The sequence below is a fragment of the Pseudorca crassidens genome, chromosome 20, assembly GCF_039906515.1.
Source record: "Pseudorca crassidens isolate mPseCra1 chromosome 20, mPseCra1.hap1, whole genome shotgun sequence".
Classification (NCBI taxonomy): Eukaryota; Metazoa; Chordata; class Mammalia; order Artiodactyla; family Delphinidae; genus Pseudorca; species Pseudorca crassidens.
The window spans coordinates 8,482,488-8,502,480 of record NC_090315.1 but is presented as its reverse complement, the minus strand read 5'-3'; the positions used below and the strand labels follow the sequence as shown (position 1 = coordinate 8,502,480).

At 56.6% G+C, this 19,993-nt stretch overlaps 3 protein-coding genes across 9 annotated transcripts in view; all 3 read left to right on the top strand.

Moving 5' to 3' along the window:
• Positions 1–1,545: 1,545 nt before the first annotated feature.
• PRMT1 (protein arginine methyltransferase 1) lies at positions 1,546–12,282 on the top strand. Of its 4 annotated transcripts, XM_067718474.1 has the most exons (11): positions 1,590–1,700; positions 3,934–3,987; positions 4,549–4,650; positions 5,416–5,571; positions 5,714–5,777; positions 7,798–7,940; positions 8,860–8,947; positions 9,033–9,148; positions 10,037–10,187; positions 10,495–10,616; positions 11,966–12,282. In XM_067718474.1, exons 1-11 carry the CDS (start codon positions 1,665–1,667, stop codon positions 12,047–12,049), a joined length of 1,116 nt encoding a protein of 371 aa, XP_067574575.1. In that variant the 5' UTR covers positions 1,590–1,664; the 3' UTR covers positions 12,050–12,282. The 4 variants fall into 4 exon arrangements, with proteins under 4 accessions (XP_067574576.1, XP_067574575.1, XP_067574577.1 ...); XM_067718475.1 differs by lacking the exon at positions 3,934–3,987 and having other exon boundaries at positions 1,546–1,700; XM_067718476.1 differs by lacking the exons at positions 1,590–1,700; positions 3,934–3,987 and adding an exon at positions 4,227–4,315.
• A 391-nt stretch (positions 12,283–12,673) lies between these two features.
• ADM5 (adrenomedullin 5 (putative)) lies at positions 12,674–14,849 on the top strand. Its single transcript, XM_067718501.1, has 2 exons — positions 12,674–14,189; positions 14,394–14,849. The coding sequence occupies exons 1-2, from the start codon at positions 14,119–14,121 to the stop codon at positions 14,647–14,649; spliced, it is 327 nt and encodes a 108-aa protein (XP_067574602.1). The 5' UTR covers positions 12,674–14,118; the 3' UTR covers positions 14,650–14,849.
• A 525-nt stretch (positions 14,850–15,374) lies between these two features.
• Positions 15,375–19,993, top strand: part of CPT1C (carnitine palmitoyltransferase 1C) — a 48,410-nt gene continuing 43,791 nt past the window's right edge. For all 4 annotated transcript variants that reach the window (XM_067718465.1, XM_067718463.1, XM_067718464.1 and 1 more), the window contains exons 1-3: positions 15,375–15,620; positions 16,145–16,207; positions 16,301–16,455. In XM_067718465.1, coding sequence (XP_067574566.1) covers positions 16,315–16,455 — 141 coding nt within the window. In that variant the 5' untranslated portion in view covers positions 15,375–15,620; positions 16,145–16,207; positions 16,301–16,314. The remainder of the gene's footprint in view (positions 15,621–16,144; positions 16,208–16,300; positions 16,456–19,993) is intronic.

Genomic DNA, 19,993 nt, shown 5'->3' with positions numbered 1-19,993 from the left:
CCTAGACTGATTTTATGACGTGCTGGAGGGGATGTGGAGCACTAGAACTCTCTTGCATCACTGATAGGAATGCAAAATGGTAGAACACCATGGGAAACCTTCGAGCAGTTTCTTACAAACATACACCTAGGGGACTTCCCTGGCGGTCCAGTGGTTTAGACTCGGTGCCTCCACTGCGGGGCCCATGGGTTTGATCCCTAGTCGGGGAAGTAAGATCCTGCATGCCGCATGGCGCAGCCAAAAAACCAAACAAACAAAAACAAAACAAAACAAAAAACCCATACACCTAGCCTATGACCCAGCCATGTGCTCCTAGGTTTACCCAAGGGAAGTGAAAGTGTACGTCCACAGAAGGACCCGGACATGATCGTTCATAGCCACTTTATTCATACCAGACCTATGAAAACCACCCAGATGTCCATCAACAGGAAAATGTGATCCATCCATACAATGGAATACTCCTCAGCAGTAAAAAGGATTGGACAACCATTATATTCGACATGAACGAATCTCAAAAACATTATGGTGAGGGACAGACACAAAAGAGCACATACTGTATAATTCCATTTATACGAAATTTTAGAAACGGAAAAGCTGCACTATAGTGACACAAAACAGAAAGTGATTGCTTCTGGGGTTGGGTGGGGGAGGTGTTGACTAGAAAGAGTCGTGAAGGAACTTTCTGGGTGACGGATACATTCCACAAGTTGCATTTATCTTCATTCAACTAGTAACTTTTTCTGCAGGTCCAGGAAAGCTTCCTGGAGGAGGTGGCGGCTAAGCTGTGCCCTAACTGACGTATAGGAGTTGGCCAGACGAAGCGGGTGGGTGTTCCCGGCAGGGGTGGGATTTGGCAAAGGCCAAGTGGCTTGAATGGAGTCACTGGGTTTAAAAAATTTGGAACAATTAAGTAGAGGGTTAGGGGTTCAATGCCTCGACGCCTGAGTCCTATTCCTGACTTGCTTCGGGATCCCGGACATGACCTCCCTCTCTTTGGGCCTCTCATTGCTTCATTTTTCCCTCAGGAAAATGGGCACGAGCTCCCTTACTCCTCCTGGATTTCCCACAGACTATGAGAAGCCGCCGAACGGATGATGAGTGACAGTTCGTTTGAGCCAATCGCTGGAGCCTAAAGCCCTGCCTTCTTTTCTCGTGGGCCAATCGCCATGTTCTCCTTGAGGCCGGCCGCTTGGCGGAGGCTGGCCAAAGGCCTCGTGACGTCACAGATTTGATAAACCAATAGCAGCTATGAAGAGGCGGGTCATTTTGGTGATAGACAGCTCTATTTCAAGATGTCCGCTTAGCGCGGGGTCCGCCGGGAAGCTTTGAGGCGGTGCTGGGGGAGTAGGGGCGGGAACTCCCTGTAGATTTTGCCCAATCATCAGTCGTACTTCTTGCGACAGACAGGCAGTCTTTCCCATCCCGGTCGACTTATGGGGGCGGGGTTCGGCACGCCAGACTGGGCGGGCCCCTCGACTTTGATGGGCGTTTTCTTCACCCAATTGCTAAACGGTATCCCCAGACGGGTCGCCTCCATTGCCAATGAGATCTCCAGGCGGGGTCGCGGTGGGCGGGCCTTGGACCCTCCGGTATAAGGCGGTCCCGGGGGAGTGCGGAGAAGGGGGGGGTCTCGGCGGCCGGAGGAGGAATAGGCGCGGGTGAAGATGGCGGCAGCCGAGGCCGCGAACTGCATCATGGAGGTGAGCGCCTGGAGCGCCGTCAGGGGCAGGGGGCAGGGGGCGGTTTGGAGGTCGGTATTTTATGCCTCCGTCTTGGGGAAGGGGCTCTAAGTCGCCGGATTGGGGCTGAAAGCCCCCAGCCGTACGGAGGGGGCGTCGCATTCTCCGGATATGGAGATACCGTTTGAAGTGCGGGTTCCCTAGCTTTCGGGGGCCTGAGGCAGCACGCCGCTCCGAGGGTCTCCTGCCCCCTTCCACGTGGAGGAGGGCTGGGGGCGCTTCCGGCCTGGCCCCCACGTGGCCGCGGCGCGGTGGGTGGGGAGGTGGTGTGCAGTGCCCGCTGGCCCGGCGGGTTCCACGTGCGGGACAAAGGCCCCGCCCCCGGCCGGGGGAGGGGCGCCCCGGGGGGGCGGAGAGGAGGCTCTGACCCTCCTTCTGAGGCCCCCTGACCCCCTCCCCGGGGATCGTGACAGGCACCTCGGGATGGGACTTACTTGGGGACCTCCGCGAAGTAAAGAGTCTCTTGGGAGGGGCAGTGTATCTCGACTCTCAACAAATCCCTTCCCGGACCAGGGCATCTGTTCAGGCATCCGTCCAGGTTTCCTGCACTCTTGCGTTGAGATTGTAGGAAGACGAAGGATTGGTTCCCTCCGGGCCCCCCTCCCACCCCCTGTTTCCTGTCCCTGGATTCTCCCCTCTTTGGGAGCTAGGGGGATGGGGCATGCCCCTGTGACCTCCCTTTGGTTGGTGGGGGGGGGCATCTAGCTGAAGGAGATCCTTCCGGCTTAGGCCCTGTGCACCCCCTTGTGGCCATTTCTGGGTGTGTGGGAGGGACATCTTTTTCATGGGGCGTGTCCCAAAGCCCACCTCCCGTCGAAGCCCTCCCGGGCTAGGGGAGGGAGAATCTGTACTGGGAAGGGGATGTGAGGGAATGGACGCAGCGAACTTTACCCCCTTCTGGAGCCCGTTCTCTCTCTGGGGCATTTGTGAGGGTGGGAGTTGACCTCCCCTTTCCTGAGGCCCTGTTTGAGGGTCCTGAGCCTGGTTGCCTGAAATGGTGTCCCGTGAGGTTTGATTCTCGTGCAGCCCTATGGGGCTGGTTCCGGTGCTGTGTTTCAAGCGCTCTGGGGGCTTGTTTGGCGGAGGTATCGGCGGTGTTGAGAAATGCGCCCCGGTGGGAAAATCCTCTCACCAGCAGCCCTTCTTAATCCACGTCATTCACTGGCTTGGGAGGATAGAGGTGGGGCTTGGAGTCCAGGGGGTCATGTCTGTGATTTCACGCTTCTTGGAGCCTAGAGGGTGGTTACATCAGGAAAAGCTGTAATCTGATGGAGTCTCCCTACTCTCACCCCTTACCTTGTAAGCAGTCTCTGGAATGGGAGGTCGGCTCCCAAGATGCATACCTTGGGGGGCAGCCCCTAGGGGTCACTCCAATGACTCCTATCCCCCTCGGCTGTCTCCTGGACCAGGGCCTGTGTGGGTGGAGGAAATATCTTCCCCAGAGGTTGCCCCAGGACTTTGCCCCACACCTGGGGGGTTTCAGGGCCTGGGATGGTTGTTTGAATGGAGGGTAGGTGGGCTTGAGGGTCCAGAGTCTGGCCTCCTCCCTGGTATTCTACCCTCCTGGGCAGCGGGTGATAATCGAGGAGGTTGGCTCTCACTGGTTTTGTTTGGGACTCCCTGAGTCCAAGGCAGGAGCTAGCGGCCGGGGTGCCAGCTCTGGTGGGGGCGTCTGTGTGCCACACCTCCTTTCTGGAATCCTCTCAGACGAGAGACTGGTTTGCGGAGGTGGCAGGTGCCCAGTGGGTACACCCTGCCAACCACCCTCCCCCAGCTACTCATGGCACCCCAGGATGGGGGTTTGTGTCAGGAAGTGTCACCTAATCTGGGGGGATTAGGTGATGAGGGGGAGTGACAGCTGGCAGTGCCTGTGTGCCCAGTGGGTGCCAGTTCCTCTGGCCTGGATGGGGGAGGTGTGTCATCAGGTGCCTGGCCAAAGAGGGGCAGTGTGGGTGCAGGCCACCATCTCTCCAGCCACAGCTGGGATAGAACCCCCCTTCCCCTTCTACTCCCCCCCCCACCTGCCCCATACCCTTTTAAAAACAGCCTTGCCTCTTTATTTGTCCACTCTCCTCAAAAAAAAGCAAAATTATAGGAAATACCTCCTTGTCCCCCAAGAGCCCGGGTCCCTTGGCCTGGCCCTCCCCTAGTCACTCCCAGTAGCTAATCCTTTCTCCCTGTTACTCTCTCCTAGAATTTTGTAGCCACCTTGGCTAATGGGATGAGCCTCCAGCCGCCTCTTGAAGAAGTAAATATCCTTTTGTGAGACCCTTCCCCACATATACATATCTTGTCACACATCAGGCCCTTTCTAGTGGTCTTAACTATGATCCCTCCTGCTTCAAATCAGTTTACCCTGTGCCCCGGAAACACTTAGTACAAACTCCCTCCAGGTTTGTGGCCCCTATCTGGCCTCCCCCAACACTGTGGCTACTTCCTTAACTCCATTTCCAGCCCCCCCTTTGTCCTTCCCTATGTCTGTCCCCGTTCTGCCTTCCCCTCTCCTCCCCTCCCCAGCTGTGGGCTGAGCTAGAGACGGGGGCAGAGAGACTGGAGAGATGGTAGGCGTGGCTGAGGTATCAGGGGTGCTCTCCTGGATGGTGCTCTGGGGGGGTCCTGGAAGAGGAAAATGGGGTGTTAGGTTTGGGGGTTCCTGGGAGAGGCAAGATGGCAGGCGGGGCCTTTAGGATTGCCACGGTACGGTTTGGGAGGGTGGTTCTATACTCCAGGGAGAAGTAGGGACCTGGAGGCTTAAGAGTCTGTGGGGAGCCCCCAGGTTTGACCCCTGTTCCCATCCGCCCCCTCCCAGGTCTCCTGTGCCCAGGCAGAAAGCAGCGAGAAGCCCAACGCTGAGGACATGACGTCCAAAGATTACTACTTTGACTCCTATGCTCACTTTGGCATCCACGAGGTGAGTATGGACAGACAGCTCATAAAGCTGCTGCATCTTCAGGGGGGTTAATGTTTGGGAGGGCTGGAACTTAATTTCCAACGCATGCGCACTGCCTTCCCTGGCAGTGGGCCTCCCCTCTGCGCATGCGAGGCTCACGCTCCAGGGTCGCCTCTCCCAGCCGTTGCCTTGGAGACAGAGGTTAGCCTGGCTCTCTGCTGGGCCCCTCTTGGGAGGCTGGGGTGGGAGCGCGCATGTGTGCCTGAGACTTTAGCCAGAGTTCAGGGCCTGCCGGTCTCTGCCGCCCTCTTGTGACCGGCGGCGGGATTGTCCCCCAGCTGCTCGTGCCCAGTGTGCTGAAGGCTTCTCGATCCTTTTGCACGCGATGGAGGCCGAGGTCCCAGAAAGCAGCTGGGATGGAATTGTGAAGATTTTTCTTTTTTTAATCGTTATAAAATATACATAACAAAATTAACCATTTGCAAGTATGCGGTTCAGTGGCATTAACTTACTGAGGACTTTTTAAAGCCAAGGCTCACAGGGGCTTAGGTGGCAATGGTAGAACCTAAGGTGGCTGATATGGGAGTTTAGTCCACCCAGTCCGATTTTACAAATAGGGAAACTGAGGCGTATGGAAGGGAAATGACTTGTTCCAATGGGACTAAAGCAAGTTAGAGGTCTGAGCTCTAGCTCTCGAAATGGTCAGTGTGTTGGAGGCCAGGGCACCCTGTTTTACAGTTGGGGATGCAGGCCCCTTCATGATATCTTTGTACCCACCCCCTTCAGGAAATGCTGAAAGATGAGGTCCGCACCCTCACGTACCGAAACTCCATGTTTCACAACCGGCACCTTTTCAAAGACAAGGTGGTGCTGGACGTGGGCTCGGGCACAGGGATCCTCTGCATGTTCGCTGCCAAGGCCGGGGCCCGCAAGGTCATCGGGGTGAGTGTCCTAGGCAGCAGGCGGGCCTGGGCCTGGGGACGGACAGGGGGCCCCTTGGGGCTCAGGGATTGGGTGGAGGGGGATGGGGACTGAGGGTGGGACTGGGGGGGGCTCTCACCCTCCCTTCTTCCTGGGCCCCCAGATCGAGTGTTCCAGTATCTCTGATTATGCGGTGAAGATCGTCAAAGCCAACAAGTTAGACCACGGTGAGCCCAGGAAGAGAACGGGTTGGTGGGGAGGGAGCGGGTGATCCCAGCTTCCCCGGGGCCCTCGGCAAGGGGATGGGGGCCACTGAACTCAAATTCAGGCGTTCTTCCTCTGTGGACTCTGGGCTGCCGACAGCCCAAGAATCCAGCCTTCTCAGAACCCACCACCTGACAAGTCATCTTAGAATCTGAGTGCAGAAGTCGCAAGCTCAGTGCCTCAGTCTTTAGAAAAGGGGGGAGGGGGAGCGGGGCAAGAAGCAGTCTTTCATTTTTTCAGTGAGTGTTAGAGTCACGTGGTTGGCATATGAGGGCCTGTAGTAAGAAGTCTCCTACCTGCCTCTCAGCCGCCCTTCTCTGAGTGCAGCCAGTGGTCCCTTCTGGAGAAGTCTGTACCTATGAGCAAATATACGTGTGTGTGTGTTTCTACGTTCATGTGCTGGTTTTTGACACAGGTAGCATTTCATACATATTAATACAAGTCTTCTGCCTTTTGTTTTTTTCACCTGCTTATCATGTGGTTTAACACTTCTCACGATGTTGAGAGGATCTTGCTTTTTGATGGCTGACATCATCTGTCTACACATACACCAGCTTTCTTAACCAAGCCCCTGGTGATGAGCATTTAAGCTTCCTAGGTTTCCATCCCCCTACGTGTAACGTCATTGTCATCTCATATACAAACTAGTGTATCTGTGAGGTCAGTTCATAAAAGTAGGATCGTGTGGGTCAAAAATGGAAGTTGGGCAGACACTGCCAAATTGTCCTTCCCACCTGCAAGGTTTGAGGGGCAGAGAACATGGGAAGATGGTGGGTTTTTCAGATGTGAGGGCTCTTGGCATTCTAGAAGCTGAAGGGATTTTATTAAAAGAGACTAATATAATGCATCCGCAAGTACCCATTACTCAGCTTCAAATATCTCCTTTTGAAGCAAATTCCGACTGTATAAGTACTGCTGCGTGTGTCTCTAATAGATAAGGCCATTTTAAAAGCATGACCTGGGCTTCCCTGGTGGTACAGTGGTTGAGAATCCGCCTGCCAATGCAGGGGACATGGGTTCGAGCCCTGGTCCAGGAAGATCCCACATGCGCGGAGCAACTAAGCCCGTGTGCCACAACTACTGAGCCTGCACTCTAGAGCCCTTGAGCCTGGAGCCTGTTCTCCGCAACAGGGGAAGCCACCACAACGAGAAGCCCACACACCGCAACGAAGAGTAGCCCCCTCACCTCAACTAGAGAAACCCCATGCGCAGCAATGAAGACCCAACATAGCCAAAAATAAATAACATAAATAAATTAAAACAAACACACACACACACACGCACACACACACAAAACATGACCTGGCGGTCCAGTGGTTAGGACTTGGCGCTTTCACTGTCGGGGCCGGGGTTCGATCCCTGGTCGGGGAACTAAGATCTCACAAGCTGCAGAGTGCAGCCAAAAAAAGACCATGACTGTTAGCGGGAAAATCTTTTTTTTTTTTAATTTTTCTTTTTTTGAAAAACAAAACAAAACAAAACCCTCGCATCAAGGCCTGACTTTTAATAGATTGCAGCGAGGGAGCTGCTCTGCTGAGTATGAAACCCTGACCCAGAAGCAGGTCGTCTACGAATGGTTTAGCAGCTTCCCCACGAATGTGCAGTGCGTGACGGGCGAGGGGTCAGCCACCTTTCTGACTGCGCCTCGTGTCCCAGGACGAAGGGCTCTCCGCACCGGGCCCTAGGCCTGACTGTTAGTGGCAAAATCTTAATGTCACCTAATACCTAATCCACGTAAAGTTTTTGCTCCTACCTCAAAAATACCCCATGATGAATGAATTTTAAAACTAAGTTAACAGGGTGTGGCTTCAGCTCGCGGAGTTCTTTGTAGATGCCCCAATACAACCCCCAGCCCTTCCTTGAGACGACAAGGGCTGTCCCAGTGGGGTCCCCAGGCCCTGGACCATCCCCCATCCCCCCCAAGGGAGGTGAGCAGATGGGCCTCCTCTGGGCTGGTGGCATGTGCCCTTGTCTGCCCCACAGTGGTGACCATCATCAAGGGGAAGGTGGAGGAGGTGGAGCTTCCGGTGGAGAAGGTGGACATCATCATCAGCGAGTGGATGGGCTACTGCCTCTTCTACGAGTCGATGCTCAACACCGTGCTCTATGCCCGAGACAAGTGGCTGGTGAGTCCCCCAGTGGGGTGGGAGCAGCTGATGCAGGCCAGGGTCCTTCGGCTGTTTTGTTGAGCATATGTCAGGGTCTAGGCAGAAAAGGAAAGCCATGCTAGGTATTTCCCACAGTAGCAGTGAATACAGGGGATTGAATACATCTACACAGATGTTAGGAGGCCCACAGCCAAGACAGGGGAGCCAGTACTGGAAGCTAGACAGGGACAGGGAGATGGTACAGTGTCAGGAGAGTTAGTGCCGGGAAGAGAACAATAGCAGGGCATAGGGATAGGGAGGGACTGGGGGGCTGTGGTCCCAGGTGCTCAAGTCAGAGCAGGCCTCCCACGGGAGGTGACTGAGACCTGAACAGAGGATGGGAAGGAGCTGTGTGGGATCTGAGTGGAAAGGCACACTGGGCAGAGGATTTCAGCCAGTGCATAGGTTCTCGGGCAGGAGTGCACCTGCTGTGTGTTGAGCAGCGGCGAAGTTGTAGTGGAATGAGGATCTGGAGGAGCACTGGGGGGCGAGGGGTGGGAAGCCAGGGCGGGGGCCGGGGGTGCCAGGGGGTGAGGCGAGGGGTGGAGGGGCCTGTGCAGATCTTGTGTGACCCCTGAGAGACTTTGCTTTACTCCTCCGGGGAGTGGGGGCGGGGGCGTGCTTCTGAGGATTCCTCAGGACCTCTGAAGGACAGGGTCTGACTTAGATGCTCCTGGGAGCCATCAGGCAGCCATCCGGGGAGCAAGCCGAGGGCTGAGGCTGGGGACCGGGGAGGGGGCCGCTTCAGGAGTCCACGTGGGAAATGTTGGTAGCCCAGACCAGGGCGGGGGCAGAGGTGGTGGATAAAGAGACAAAACGGGCAAGGAGACAAAATGGGGCAGCGTTGCCGAGGCCCCGCATCCTTCATGCCCTTGCCCTGCTCCTTCGCACTGTGCAGGCACCCGACGGCCTCATCTTCCCGGACCGAGCCACGCTGTATGTGACGGCCATCGAGGACCGGCAGTACAAAGACTACAAGATCCACTGTGAGCTCGGGGCCTGAGGAGCCCAAGGGGTGGGGCAGCTTGGGGCCGGGTGCCCCCACGGGCTCACCCCTCCCCTCCTCCCCAGGGTGGGAGAACGTGTACGGCTTTGACATGTCTTGCATCAAAGATGTGGCCATCAAGGAGCCCCTGGTGGATGTGGTGGACCCCAAGCAGCTGGTCACCAACGCTTGCCTGATAAAGGTGAGGGGGTGGGGTGGCTGGGTGTCCCGCAGGGTCAGCCCAAGAAGGGCCGGTGCGTGGGACCTCAGTGCACAGAGTGCTTGCTTGCCCGAGGTCTTGGGAGCCCGATGGATCTGCTGGAGGTGGCGCTAGACGCCTGGAGAAGCCACTTCAGTTAAAGAGCTTTGTGAGCCAGGCATGGCCCTTGGGTTCCAGAACAAGGCAGTGACATAGGCTGGCCCTGACCCCAAGGCACACCTCCCGGAGGGCACGTCCGCCCAAGGCAGGCAGCTAAGACCCCAGGCAGGGCCACCAAATGCAGAAAGCCCAGCACCACGAGTGAGTTTATACACACATGGGTCCCTGATAAAGACTACCAGCAGCCATCCTTTTTTGAGGTCTCCCTCCCGACCCACAGTATCAAATCTTGCTGGGATGCTCATGGCGGGCAAACCTGGGTGGAGGAGGGAGTTTGTAGAGGGAGATGGCAGGGCAGACGCCCTGACTGGGCGAGCCTCCATGGCCTGAGTCAGGAGTCACGGTTTTGCTTTGAGTGCACCGGGGAGCAGTCAAAGGATTTTAAGCAGGGATGTGACATGATCTGTTTTTAAACTGTCACACTGGCTGATAACGTGGAGTAAGGGATGTGGGGGGAGAGGGCGGGAGCCACGGAACCTTGTTAAGATGCTGCCGCATCGGAGGCGGGGATGGTGGCCAGGGGCAGGGTACAGGCAGTGGAGAGGGGAAAACGGGCGGTTCTCTAAGGACCAGTAGTTGTTGTAGGAGGTCGAACTGTTGGATTCGGGCTGGAGTTGGGAGAGCAGGGAACAGGGCATCCAGCGGGGCACCCCCAGCTTTCCCCGCTGGGCCGGAGGTCGGGGAGTGGGGCTCACGAGACTTATCCCGCAGGAGGTGGACATCTACACTGTCAAGGTGGAAGACCTGACCTTCACCTCCCCCTTCTGCCTGCAAGTGAAGCGGAACGACTACGTGCATGCGCTGGTGGCCTACTTCAACATCGAGTTCACCCGCTGCCACAAGAGGACCGGTTTCTCCACCAGTGAGGCGGGGCCCTGGGGCAGCGGGGGCCCAGGGGCCGTGGGGCATGTGACAGGCGTGGCCAGAGGGAGCCACGGGGACACCGAGGACCCGGGTTCTGACGCCGGCTCTGCCAGCCAACCTGAGCGTGCGGTGCCTCCGCTTCCCCACCCGTGAAACAGCCCCTCCCAGGCTTGACAAGGGTGAAGGGGCCACAGTCACCGCTTAGTTGGTAGTCACTGGCCGCTGGGGTGTCTGGGCAGAGGGGAAGGTGTGGGCTGGGAAGGTTAGGAGGCGGGTGAGCCCGGCTGACCCGCCTCCCCCGCCAGGCCCTGAGTCCCCATACACGCACTGGAAGCAGACGGTGTTCTACATGGAGGACTACCTGACGGTGAAGACGGGCGAGGAGATCTTTGGCACCATTGGCATGCGGCCCAATGCCAAGAACAACGTGAGGCTCTGGGGGGGGGTAGACTCAGGCGTTTTGGGGCCCCAGCACCCCTCAGCCCCAAGCCTGCCAGCCAACCTGGCTACACTGTGCTCTGACCTCATCTGTCTGGGGGCCCCCCAGGTCTGTCTATGGACCACAGTTTTATTGAGTACCTACTAGAAACCAGGGGGCCCTGGGGCCCCAGCGGTGATCAGGCTGAACCCCTGCCCTCCTGGCACTCATGTTCTAGACACAGGACAGTCACGTGGTAAATGCCAGCGGGAAGTGAATTCTGTGTCCAGCTGGGAAAGGGGCCGGCAGGTATTTGAGCAGGTGGGGGCGGGGCCAGCGGGAGAGCTGACAGGATATCCTCGCCCAAGTATGGGGGTGAGGGAAGGAAAGGAGGGCCGTCTCTTGCCCTGCTTTTTTCTCCTGAGTACCTGGCAGGACGGAGCTGCCATCAGCCTGAGACACGGTGGGGAAGCAGGTCTAGGGCAAAGTCAGGAGCTTCTGTGGGGCCAGTGTGGGTGTGCCCGCTTTCTAAGTCAGGGATATGAGAACCGGTTTAAGCAGCTATTCTCAGCCAGGGATGATTTTGCCTCACCCACCCATGTCATTGTCTGGAGGCATTTTGGGTGTCAACTGAAGAAGGGGTACTGCTGGCATCTAGTGGGTAGAGGCGGGGGAGCTGCTCTATCTGCAGCGCACAAGATAAGAATCCCCCCACAGCGAGGAGTGGTCCAGCCCTAGATGTCAGTAGTGCAGAGGTGGAGAAAACCCAAACTAGAAACTGAGAGACCCAGAGAGGGAGGAGGAAGCTGGGAGCCAGGGGTGAAGTGCAGTGAGGACTGAGGGCAGAAGTCATTGAGGTCATTGGTGACTTTGCCCCAGTTTTTCCAGCGTGCTGGGGGTGACGGGCACAAGAGGGTCGGCGTCCAGGAAGCCTTGGAGGAGAGGAAGTGGGGACGGTGGGGTGGGACCACAGAGCTTTTTGAGAGGAGGAAGTTTGCTTCTTGTAAAAGAAGGAGAAAATAACCTGCTGATGGGGCTGGTTTTGATGGGGGAAATCATGATGCAAGAGTCAGCAGCTGAGCTCTGCCACCCCACCCAAGGCGGGGGGCGTGGCTGGGTTCTAGGTGGTTTGAGGATGTCACATGGAGCTTCTCACGGGGAGTCAGGTGGGGTTCAAGACAGATGCTGGGAGTGGGACCGGCAGTGTGGGGTCTCTGGGGAGGGTGTGTAGACAGCCGGGGGGCCCACGGCACCTCAGGTGGGCTGGGGTGGCCACCCCTCCCTACCGCACCCCCGCTACCCTCTGTCTTGGCCTGCCCTGTCCCAGGTTCCCCCTCACGCCCGCACTCTCCCCACAGCGCGACCTGGACTTCACCATTGATCTGGACTTCAAAGGCCAGCTGTGCGAGCTGTCCTGTTCCACCGACTACCGGATGCGCTGAGGCAGCATCCGGGTTCTCCCACCCCGGCCAGGCCGGCCCTGCAAGGGCCCAGGGGCTGCAGCGTTCTTAGGCAGTTTCAGGGCTCCCCCTTCCTCTCCCTCCCTCCCACAGAAGGGGGTTTCTGGGGCCTGGGCCGGGGCGGGGCGGGGGGGTTGCGGGCACATCGTGACTGTGTTTTTCATAACTTATGTTTTTATATGGTTGCATTTACGCCAATAAATCCTCAGCTGGGATGGCTCAGCTTCCTGGGGGCGAAGTGGGGTTGGGGTTCCCTCCTTAGGTGCTGAGATGCCAGGCACCCGGAGCGTGGGGACAGCGCCTGCTGGTGGCTGCCGGTCTCTGTCACCACTTCTGTGTCTCTTGGTCTTACTACACCTCCACCCCACCCCCGGCCGTCTCTGGGGTTCCACAGCCCTGCTCTCAAGTCTTTGGCCCACCTCTGCCCTCAGGTCACTCGCAGGGCCTTCTCCACTGGCTCTCGGGGTCTGTTCCCCCCACCTCCCTCTCGGGCCTCCTGAGGCCCTGGTCCCTCTTGTCCCCACTGGGCCAGACTTTTGCTCCCAGCTGCCCTGCTGGGCTGGGCGAGGGCTGGGGTGTGGGTTCCCGGCACAGCTGGGCCCTTAAGTTCCCCAGAAAGCTCTCTCTCCTGCCTTCCCCCATCACACACATTGTTCCTCTCTGGCTGTTCTTTCCTGTCCAGGACCCTCCAAGGCCAAACCAGGGCTGACTGGCAGTGACTACTGCCCTGCCCTCTCCATCTGGGGAAACTGAGTCGGGGGGGTGATGGAGGGGGATAGAGTTCTTTTATTTATTTATTTTTGTGTGCATTGGGTCTTTGTTGCTGAGCGCAGGCTTTCTCTAGTTGTGCTGAGTGGGGGTTACTCTTCGTTGTGGTGCGCGGGCTTCTCATTGCAGTGGCTTCCCTTGTTGCGGAGCATGGGCTCTAGGCACGCGGGCTTCAGTAGTTGTGGCACACGGCCTCAGTAGTTGTGGCTCACGGGCTCTAGAGCGCAGGCTTAGTAGTTCTGGCGCATGGGCTTAGTTGCTCCGCTGCATGTGAGATCTTTCCAGACCAGGGGACCAGGGCTCGAACCTGTGTCCCCTGCATTGGCAGGCGGACTCTTAACCACTGCACCACCAGGGAGGTCCGGGGATAGAGTTCTTTGTGGGGGTGGGTGCCTGCTACCTCCCCCATCCTGGCTCGGAGCTCGGGGGGGTTCCCACCCTCTGCCACACTTTACGGAGATGCACGTTGAGGCTCCACTACCCTGCTTCACAACTCCCCAGGGGCTGTCTTTTCAGCCCCTGCTGCTGACATGGTGTCTACATGTGCCTGCCCTTCCTTTCTCGAGTAGCTGGTCCCCCAGGTCTCTGTCCACACGACCTGGATCACCGGAGACGGAATCCCAGGCTTTTCTTTCCATGGCCCTCCTACACCTGCTTCAGTACAGCTGGAGCTCTAGGCCTGCCTGCACCCCACACCCGTCTACATCTATTCCTCTTCTACCAGGAGGGTGTTAGGGCTCAGACTCTACAACTTCAGTTGGCTGTCTTTGCCACCTGTCCCAATTGCCAATGTCCCACATTGCCCAGGCCCCTCTCTGGAAGTCGCCTGTCCCCTGAGACTTAACGCTAGTCTGGTCCCTGACAGATGTGGGTGAGTTCGCATCTAAATAGCCTAGCGCTTCCCCGCCCCCACCCCTTTCCTGGAAGCCAGAAGCTGCGACGTCACTTGCAGGTGTCAGCTGCCCCGCCCCTCCTCTCTCCGCCTTAAAGGGGTCGCGTCTCCCGAGGCTTCCCAGGGGCGTAGATAGCACCTCGGCGGGACCCGTGAGGGCTCCGTGGCCGCGGTGCGGGAGGTGGGTGTCCGGATCCTAATCCTGCCCTTCTGGCGTGGTGTGGCTCTTGGCCTCCGTTTTCTCGGCCTGAGAAGTGGGGACGCCCGGATTCCTCGCACTGAAGCAGGCGCTCAGGGGGCATTTTCCAGGCCCGGGAAGGGGGTGGGGCAGCAGCGCAGAGGAGCCGCTTCACCCACCGGTTTCTCGGACCCCGCCCGCCCCACCCCCACGATGACCGCCCACATCCTCCTGCTGTTGCTCCTCGCCTCCTCCACCCTGGGGGACCCGGACTCCGCGGGCAGGTGAGAAACGCCGGTGTCAGCGGGGACACAGCCGGAGGGAGACCGCGAGGGGCGTGCGACCTCTCTAGGCGGTTTTCCGCTTCGGTGGAATCGGAAGTTGATCAGGAAACGCGCCCGCCAATCTCGGAGTTCTGGGTCGCCCACAGGGCTCCATTTCTCGAGTGGATTGTTTGAACCCGCTTTTCTCTCACGCTCCATCCCCAGGCGGCCCCAGCGCCAGGTCTCCCAGCAGCACAGGCACCTCTGTTCACTGGGCACGTGCCAGACGCACCGCCTGCCAGAGATCATATACTGGCTCCGCTCTGCCTCCACCAAGGAGCTCTCAGGGAAGGCGGGCCGCGAGCCTCAGGATCCCCACAGCTATGGGCGCCGCCGGCGGCGCGCGGCCAGACTCCTGCTGCGTCTCCAGGACCCCAGCCTGAGGCAAGGAGGCCAGCGCAGTGCCCGGCTCTCTGGGTGATGTTGGGCACATCTCTGCTAGTCCGCTGGCTTCAGTCTACCCATCTGTGTATCGGGGCCGTGACCCCAAGTTTCTTTTCCCCTAACTCCACCTCCTGGGCTCTCCCCAGGCAGCGACTGGGCTGGACCACGTGCACACCGGACCCAGCATGGACAAAGAATATTAACGTCCAGAGCTGAATAAAACGAGAGTTCCATGTTTCAGTCTCTGCTTGTCTGTGCCCATTCTGGCCTCCCAATCTGAGCTCGGTCCCTGAGCCCCTCACCTTTACCCACTCACTTTTCCCTTCACGGAAGTCCCTCTGACTAACTTGAATCCAATCTGCTGTAGCACCTCCACGCCAACTTAATCCCTGCAGCTGCATCTTCCGTGGGTGGTTTTGGTGGGCCGACCTGACCCCAAAGCAGTCCTCCCCCCTCTCCTGGGTGGTAGGGCTGAGATTCACTCTGGCTCCCACGCGCGTGGGCTGTGAGTTCCAAGCTGAGCTTCCTTCCTCAAAGAGAAAGAAGAGAGACAAAGAGTGGACTGGAGAGCCGAAGAAACGGGTTCGGAGGAGAAGTGCTGCGTAGAACGGGGGAGGCCCAATGGTGGAGAATCAGGCGGGTAGGAGTCTGTGGGCTGGGAATCGAACGGAAGGAGGGGATTGGACGCTGGGATTCGAAGGGGGCGGGAACTGAGCGCGGGGATTGGAAGGGGGCGGGGATAGAAGATTGGAAGGGGGCGGGGTTAAAACCTGGGACTTGAATACCCGGCGAGGCACCCGTTAGACAGAAATCCGGGTTCCTGGATGTTGGATAGTTGGAGGCGGACAGGTGCTCCGGAGGCCCATCGACCAAGTCTTGGACTCACAGTCACTGGGATTGGGTATATGCAAGTGGGAGGCTTGAGTCCGGCGCTCTAAATCGGGGGTCGGGGGGGTGTACTCGGGCTTGGTCTCCAGGATCCGATCGGCGGACCCCTGACTCAGCGTGGTAAGTGCCGGACTGGAGGGGCCCGAGCTCCTGCGGGGGCTGGAGGATTGTGTCTTGGGTTGGGAGTGCGGGCCTCTCCATCACTTGTCCTCGACGCTCGCCTCTGCTCTCAGCCTCAGCATCCCTGCCCGCGAGGCATGCGCAGTAGGGTGCTTCCCCCCCGCATCCCCTTCAGCCCGGGGGCGGGGGGAGGGGACGCTGGGCTACCCCAGAGCGTATGAATTTATAGAGAACCCCCACCCAAATCCCTCCTCACTCCCACCCCCCAGCCCCAGCCTTGGAATGGGAAGCGGAAATGGAGTGGACAATGCCAACGTCCGGCAGGTGTTCGTTTCAAATGGGTTTAGGACTAATGTTTTTCCCGAGATCCCGCAACTCACCCTGGACCGGTTTCCCGCCCCGAACCCCGAATCTTGAAAGGCCCTTGTGGGGGGGGGCACTGTCCCCGCACCATGTTCTCAGAATAGCCGCAAAAGGGCTATTATCCCGCAAATTATCCCTCCTGCCTTTCTGTGTGTTCACAGAGGTCCCCAACTGAAGTCCTCCCGATACCGGAGTCTTCGGCCAGGACCCTCAAGACCCCTCAGGTGGTTAGGGAAGGGTGAGCTGGCGTCCTATGTCCCTGGGTCTGCGGAGAAGGGGCTGGGGGTCTGGAGAATGACCCTCTGTCCTCCTCCCAGGGCTGTAGCGTGACATGGCTGAAGCGCACCAGGCCGTGGGCTTCCGACCCTCGCTGACTTCGGACGCGGGAGAAGTGGAGCTCAGTGCCCCGATGTTGCAGGAGATCTACCTCTCCGGACTGCGCTCTTGGAAAAGGCATCTGTCCCGTTTCTGGGTGAGGAGGGCTGCGGCTTGGTTTCCTTCCGGGAATCCAGTTACCTGCTTCCGGGATGCTTGAGGCTCCCTTCCGGCATCTTGGTGGTCCCACTTCTGGGATCCTGTCACCCCTTCTGGGAATTTTGGTGTCTCTTCAGGACCCCTTAAAGCCATTTCCGGGTTCTCTATGGCTCACTTCCGGGATCCTCAACCTCACCTACTGGGAACTGCCCTTTACCTCTTGTACCCACTTCCTGGAAGCCCTTCCCACTCTCCCCACACCCACAAACACAACTTTCACTCCACTTTCTAGAACTCAGTCCCCTTACCGTTCCCTTTCATCTCTACCTCTAAACGAGGTGCTTCCGATTCCAGAACCCCATGGCTTGATCAACATCTTGGGTAGCCCACACCCCAATCCTGAAGGCCTCCCTTTGCCATAGTCCTTACCCACTGGGTCTGAGAGGCCCCTCCTTGCCCCTGCTGTGAACCTCCAGTACCCTCTCCAATATGTGGCACACCCTCCCTACCGTTCTGAGATGTGAACCTCCACTGTCTGTATCGTCTAGTTACCCATCACCACAAACCCTGCTGCCCCAGCTCTGGAAAAGACAAACTCCTTGCCCTAGAATGCCCACATCTACCCAGCGCCCACCCAGGTCAGCCCGAGACTCCCTGGTTCTAGAACTCTGGCACCATCTACGTATGGAGTCTCCCTGCTGGTCACACCCTCTTTCTGTGAACACAGGTCTTGAACACCTATGGGGTCTGCCAGGACTGAGTTTGAATCCTGGCTCTGCCACTGACTAGCTGTGTGGCCTTGGGCAAGCGCGTTGCTCTGAGACTCAGGTTCCCCACGTGTGAAACAGGAGTGATGGTAGCACCTCCCTCACAGGACAGTTTTGAGTTCATGTAAGCACTGAGCCAGGTGCTTGGCCCGTGGCAAGTGCTGAGTAAGTGTTATCTTTAGATTATAATATTGTTCGTCATTTACCGAAAATCTGTGGAGCATCTGTTAAGGGCCTGGCACTGTTTGGAGCACTGGGGACACGGCAGGGAGCAAGACGGACAGATCTGCCCTCCTGGAGCTCTTGATCAAGCTGGAGGAGAAGGCAATAAAGAAGATAAACAAGCAAACCATAGAGTATTTTAGGTGGTGACGTGCTATGGAGGAAGATAAAGCAGGCAGGGAAGAGGGAGCATGGAGGTGTTATAATAAAACCAGGGGGCAGCCCAGGAGGATCTCTGGAAGCCGAGACATTTGAGCAGGGTGGATCACACTTCTGTGGCCATATTGGCTGTTAAAATGGTTATTAAAATAGAGATGTATCTGCTCCAGTGAATAAATAGCCACTAACCCAAACTCCCAGAGAGACCCCGCCCCTGGGACCCCCTGCACCTCAGGCCAACCCAGCAGCTAAAATGTTAACCTGTGGTTAAATACACACATTTATATATATACACATAAATAGACATTTAAACTAAGATCTAATTATATACAGAAAAATGCACAGATTGTTTTTAAGTGTACAGTCCTTGAATTTTGTAATATCTTTGTAACCTGTATAATACCTGTGTAACCAACTCCCCATCAAGACAGCACTGCCATCATTCTAGGATGTTCCTTCGAGCTCCTTTCCAGCCAGCACTCCCTACCTCACCCTCACTGCGAGGCAACCACTGTTCTGATTTCTATGCTTATAGACGGATTTGGACTGGTGTTGCTGTGTCGAATATTTTGACTGTCACCCCTGTATCTGAGTCACCTCTGAAGCTCTTTTCTGACTCATGTCACCTGTTGCAAATGGCCCCCACCAGATCCTCATATTAGTATTAATTGATAATTGTAATAATGACAACTCTTGCCTTTCTGTCACATAGCTGCCTCTCTCCCTGATGGTCACGTGGAGCTCTCACATCCTTCCTCTCCAGTCTGGGACCCCAGGAACCACCCTGAAGCCGTAGCTCCTGGAACTTGGTCCCAAGATGGGGGCTGTGCCATCAGCAATGCCAGAGCTGTAATTCCATAGACTCATTGCTAAACCTTTCTTTTCTTTTTTAAAAATTTATTTATTTTATTTATTTATTTTTGGTTGCGTTGGGTCTTTGTTGTTGCGTGCGGGCTTTCTCTAGTTGCGGTGAGCAGGGGCTACTCTTCATTGCAGTGCATGGGCTTATTTTGGTGGCTTTTCTTGTTGCGGAGCACGGGCTCTAGGCATGCGGGCTTCAGTAGTTGTGGCACGCAGCCTCAGTAGTTGTGGCGCACGGTCTTAGTTGCTCTGTGGCATGTGGGATCTTCCTGGACCAGGGCTCGAACCCGTGCCCCCTGCATTGGCAGGCGGATTCTTAACCACTGCCCCACCAGGGAAGCCCTAAACCTTACTTTCTTCACTTAAAAAATGGGAACCTTGACAGTCCCTGCCTCAAGGGATTGTTGTAAGCATTAGTTGTCTTAGCAGAAGGCCTGGCTCACAGAAGTGACCACTCCAGCATCGCGATTCTTGTCTTACATGCCACATAGGTGCTGTGTAGCCTCCAGCATGTTAGTAACTTCTCTGAGCTTCTGCTTTCTCATTTCTAAAATCAAACTAGGTAGTAATGTGTCTCAGGCTCAGTACCAACCAAGCCCTCTGACTCTGTTGCTCATCTGGTCCTCATCAGGGCTTTTTGTTTTTGGCTGTGCCGCGCGGCTCGTGGGGTCTTAGTTCCCCAACCAGGGATCGAACCCGCGCTCCCTGCAGTGGAAGCATGGAGTCTTAACCTCTGGACTGCCAGGGAAGTTCCATTAGGGCCTTCTAAGGTAAGCCTATCATTAGTCCCATTTTACGGAAGCCCAGAGAGGTGCTTTCACTTTTCCCAGGTCACACAGCTGCTAAGATGCAGAAGTAGAGGCAGAGCTAGAATTAGCAGTCTGGCTCTGGAGTCCATGCTGAGGCCCCACCATCCTGGGGTGCTTTTCTAGAATGGATCTCAATATCTATGCCAAAAGAGCTGTTGTGAATTATGTGCAGTGGGTCACTTGGGCCGAGCATATGGCACGGCATCCGGCACTTAGTGGGTGGTTCATTGGCAGGAGATTTGAGTGTCATCTGAAATCATTTCCAAATGAATATGAAATTCTGAGATACGGCAGACTTCAGAGTTCGGTACCTTGTGGTTCATCCTGGTGCATTAGGGTCACAAGGCATCCCGGATGGTTTAAGTGATTGACAGTGGACCCTGGAGCCAGGGAACCTGGGTTCAAATCCTACCTCCACCACTTCCTGGCCATGTGGCCTTCGAGGAGTTCTTCAAACTTCCTATCTCCTCAGTTTCCTCACCCGTATGCTGAAGATAATAATAATTTCTATCTTACTGAGTGGCAGGGGAACGAGATAATTTAATGACGCTCCTTGTACTTGGGAAGTGCTATGGAGACATTTCCTGTTATTAGGATGCCCCTGTTCTATTGCAATACAGAGCCCTACATAGAAGAACTGAAAATTTCTTTTAAAAAGAAAATTAAACAACAAAAATAACCACATTTGCCAGTAACCTTTTCCTGCCAAGCCAAAGGG

Bases quoted from the DNA above. Each gene is read 5' to 3' on its own strand.
- PRMT1 (XM_067718474.1), top strand. From the start codon at position 1,665: ATGGCGGCAGCCGAGGCCGCGAACTGCATCATGGAG. The intron at 5,778-7,797 runs GTGAGCCCAGGA...TCTGCCCCACAG, and splicing joins AGCCAACAAGTTAGACCACG to TGGTGACCATCATCAAGGGG. The intron at 9,149-10,036 runs GTGAGGGGGTGG...CTTATCCCGCAG, and splicing joins CCAACGCTTGCCTGATAAAG to GAGGTGGACATCTACACTGT.
- ADM5 (XM_067718501.1), top strand. From the start codon at position 14,119: ATGACCGCCCACATCCTCCTGCTGTTGCTCCTCGCCTCCTCCACCCTG. The intron at 14,190-14,393 runs GTGAGAAACGCC...CTCCATCCCCAG, and splicing joins GACCCGGACTCCGCGGGCAG to GCGGCCCCAGCGCCAGGTCT.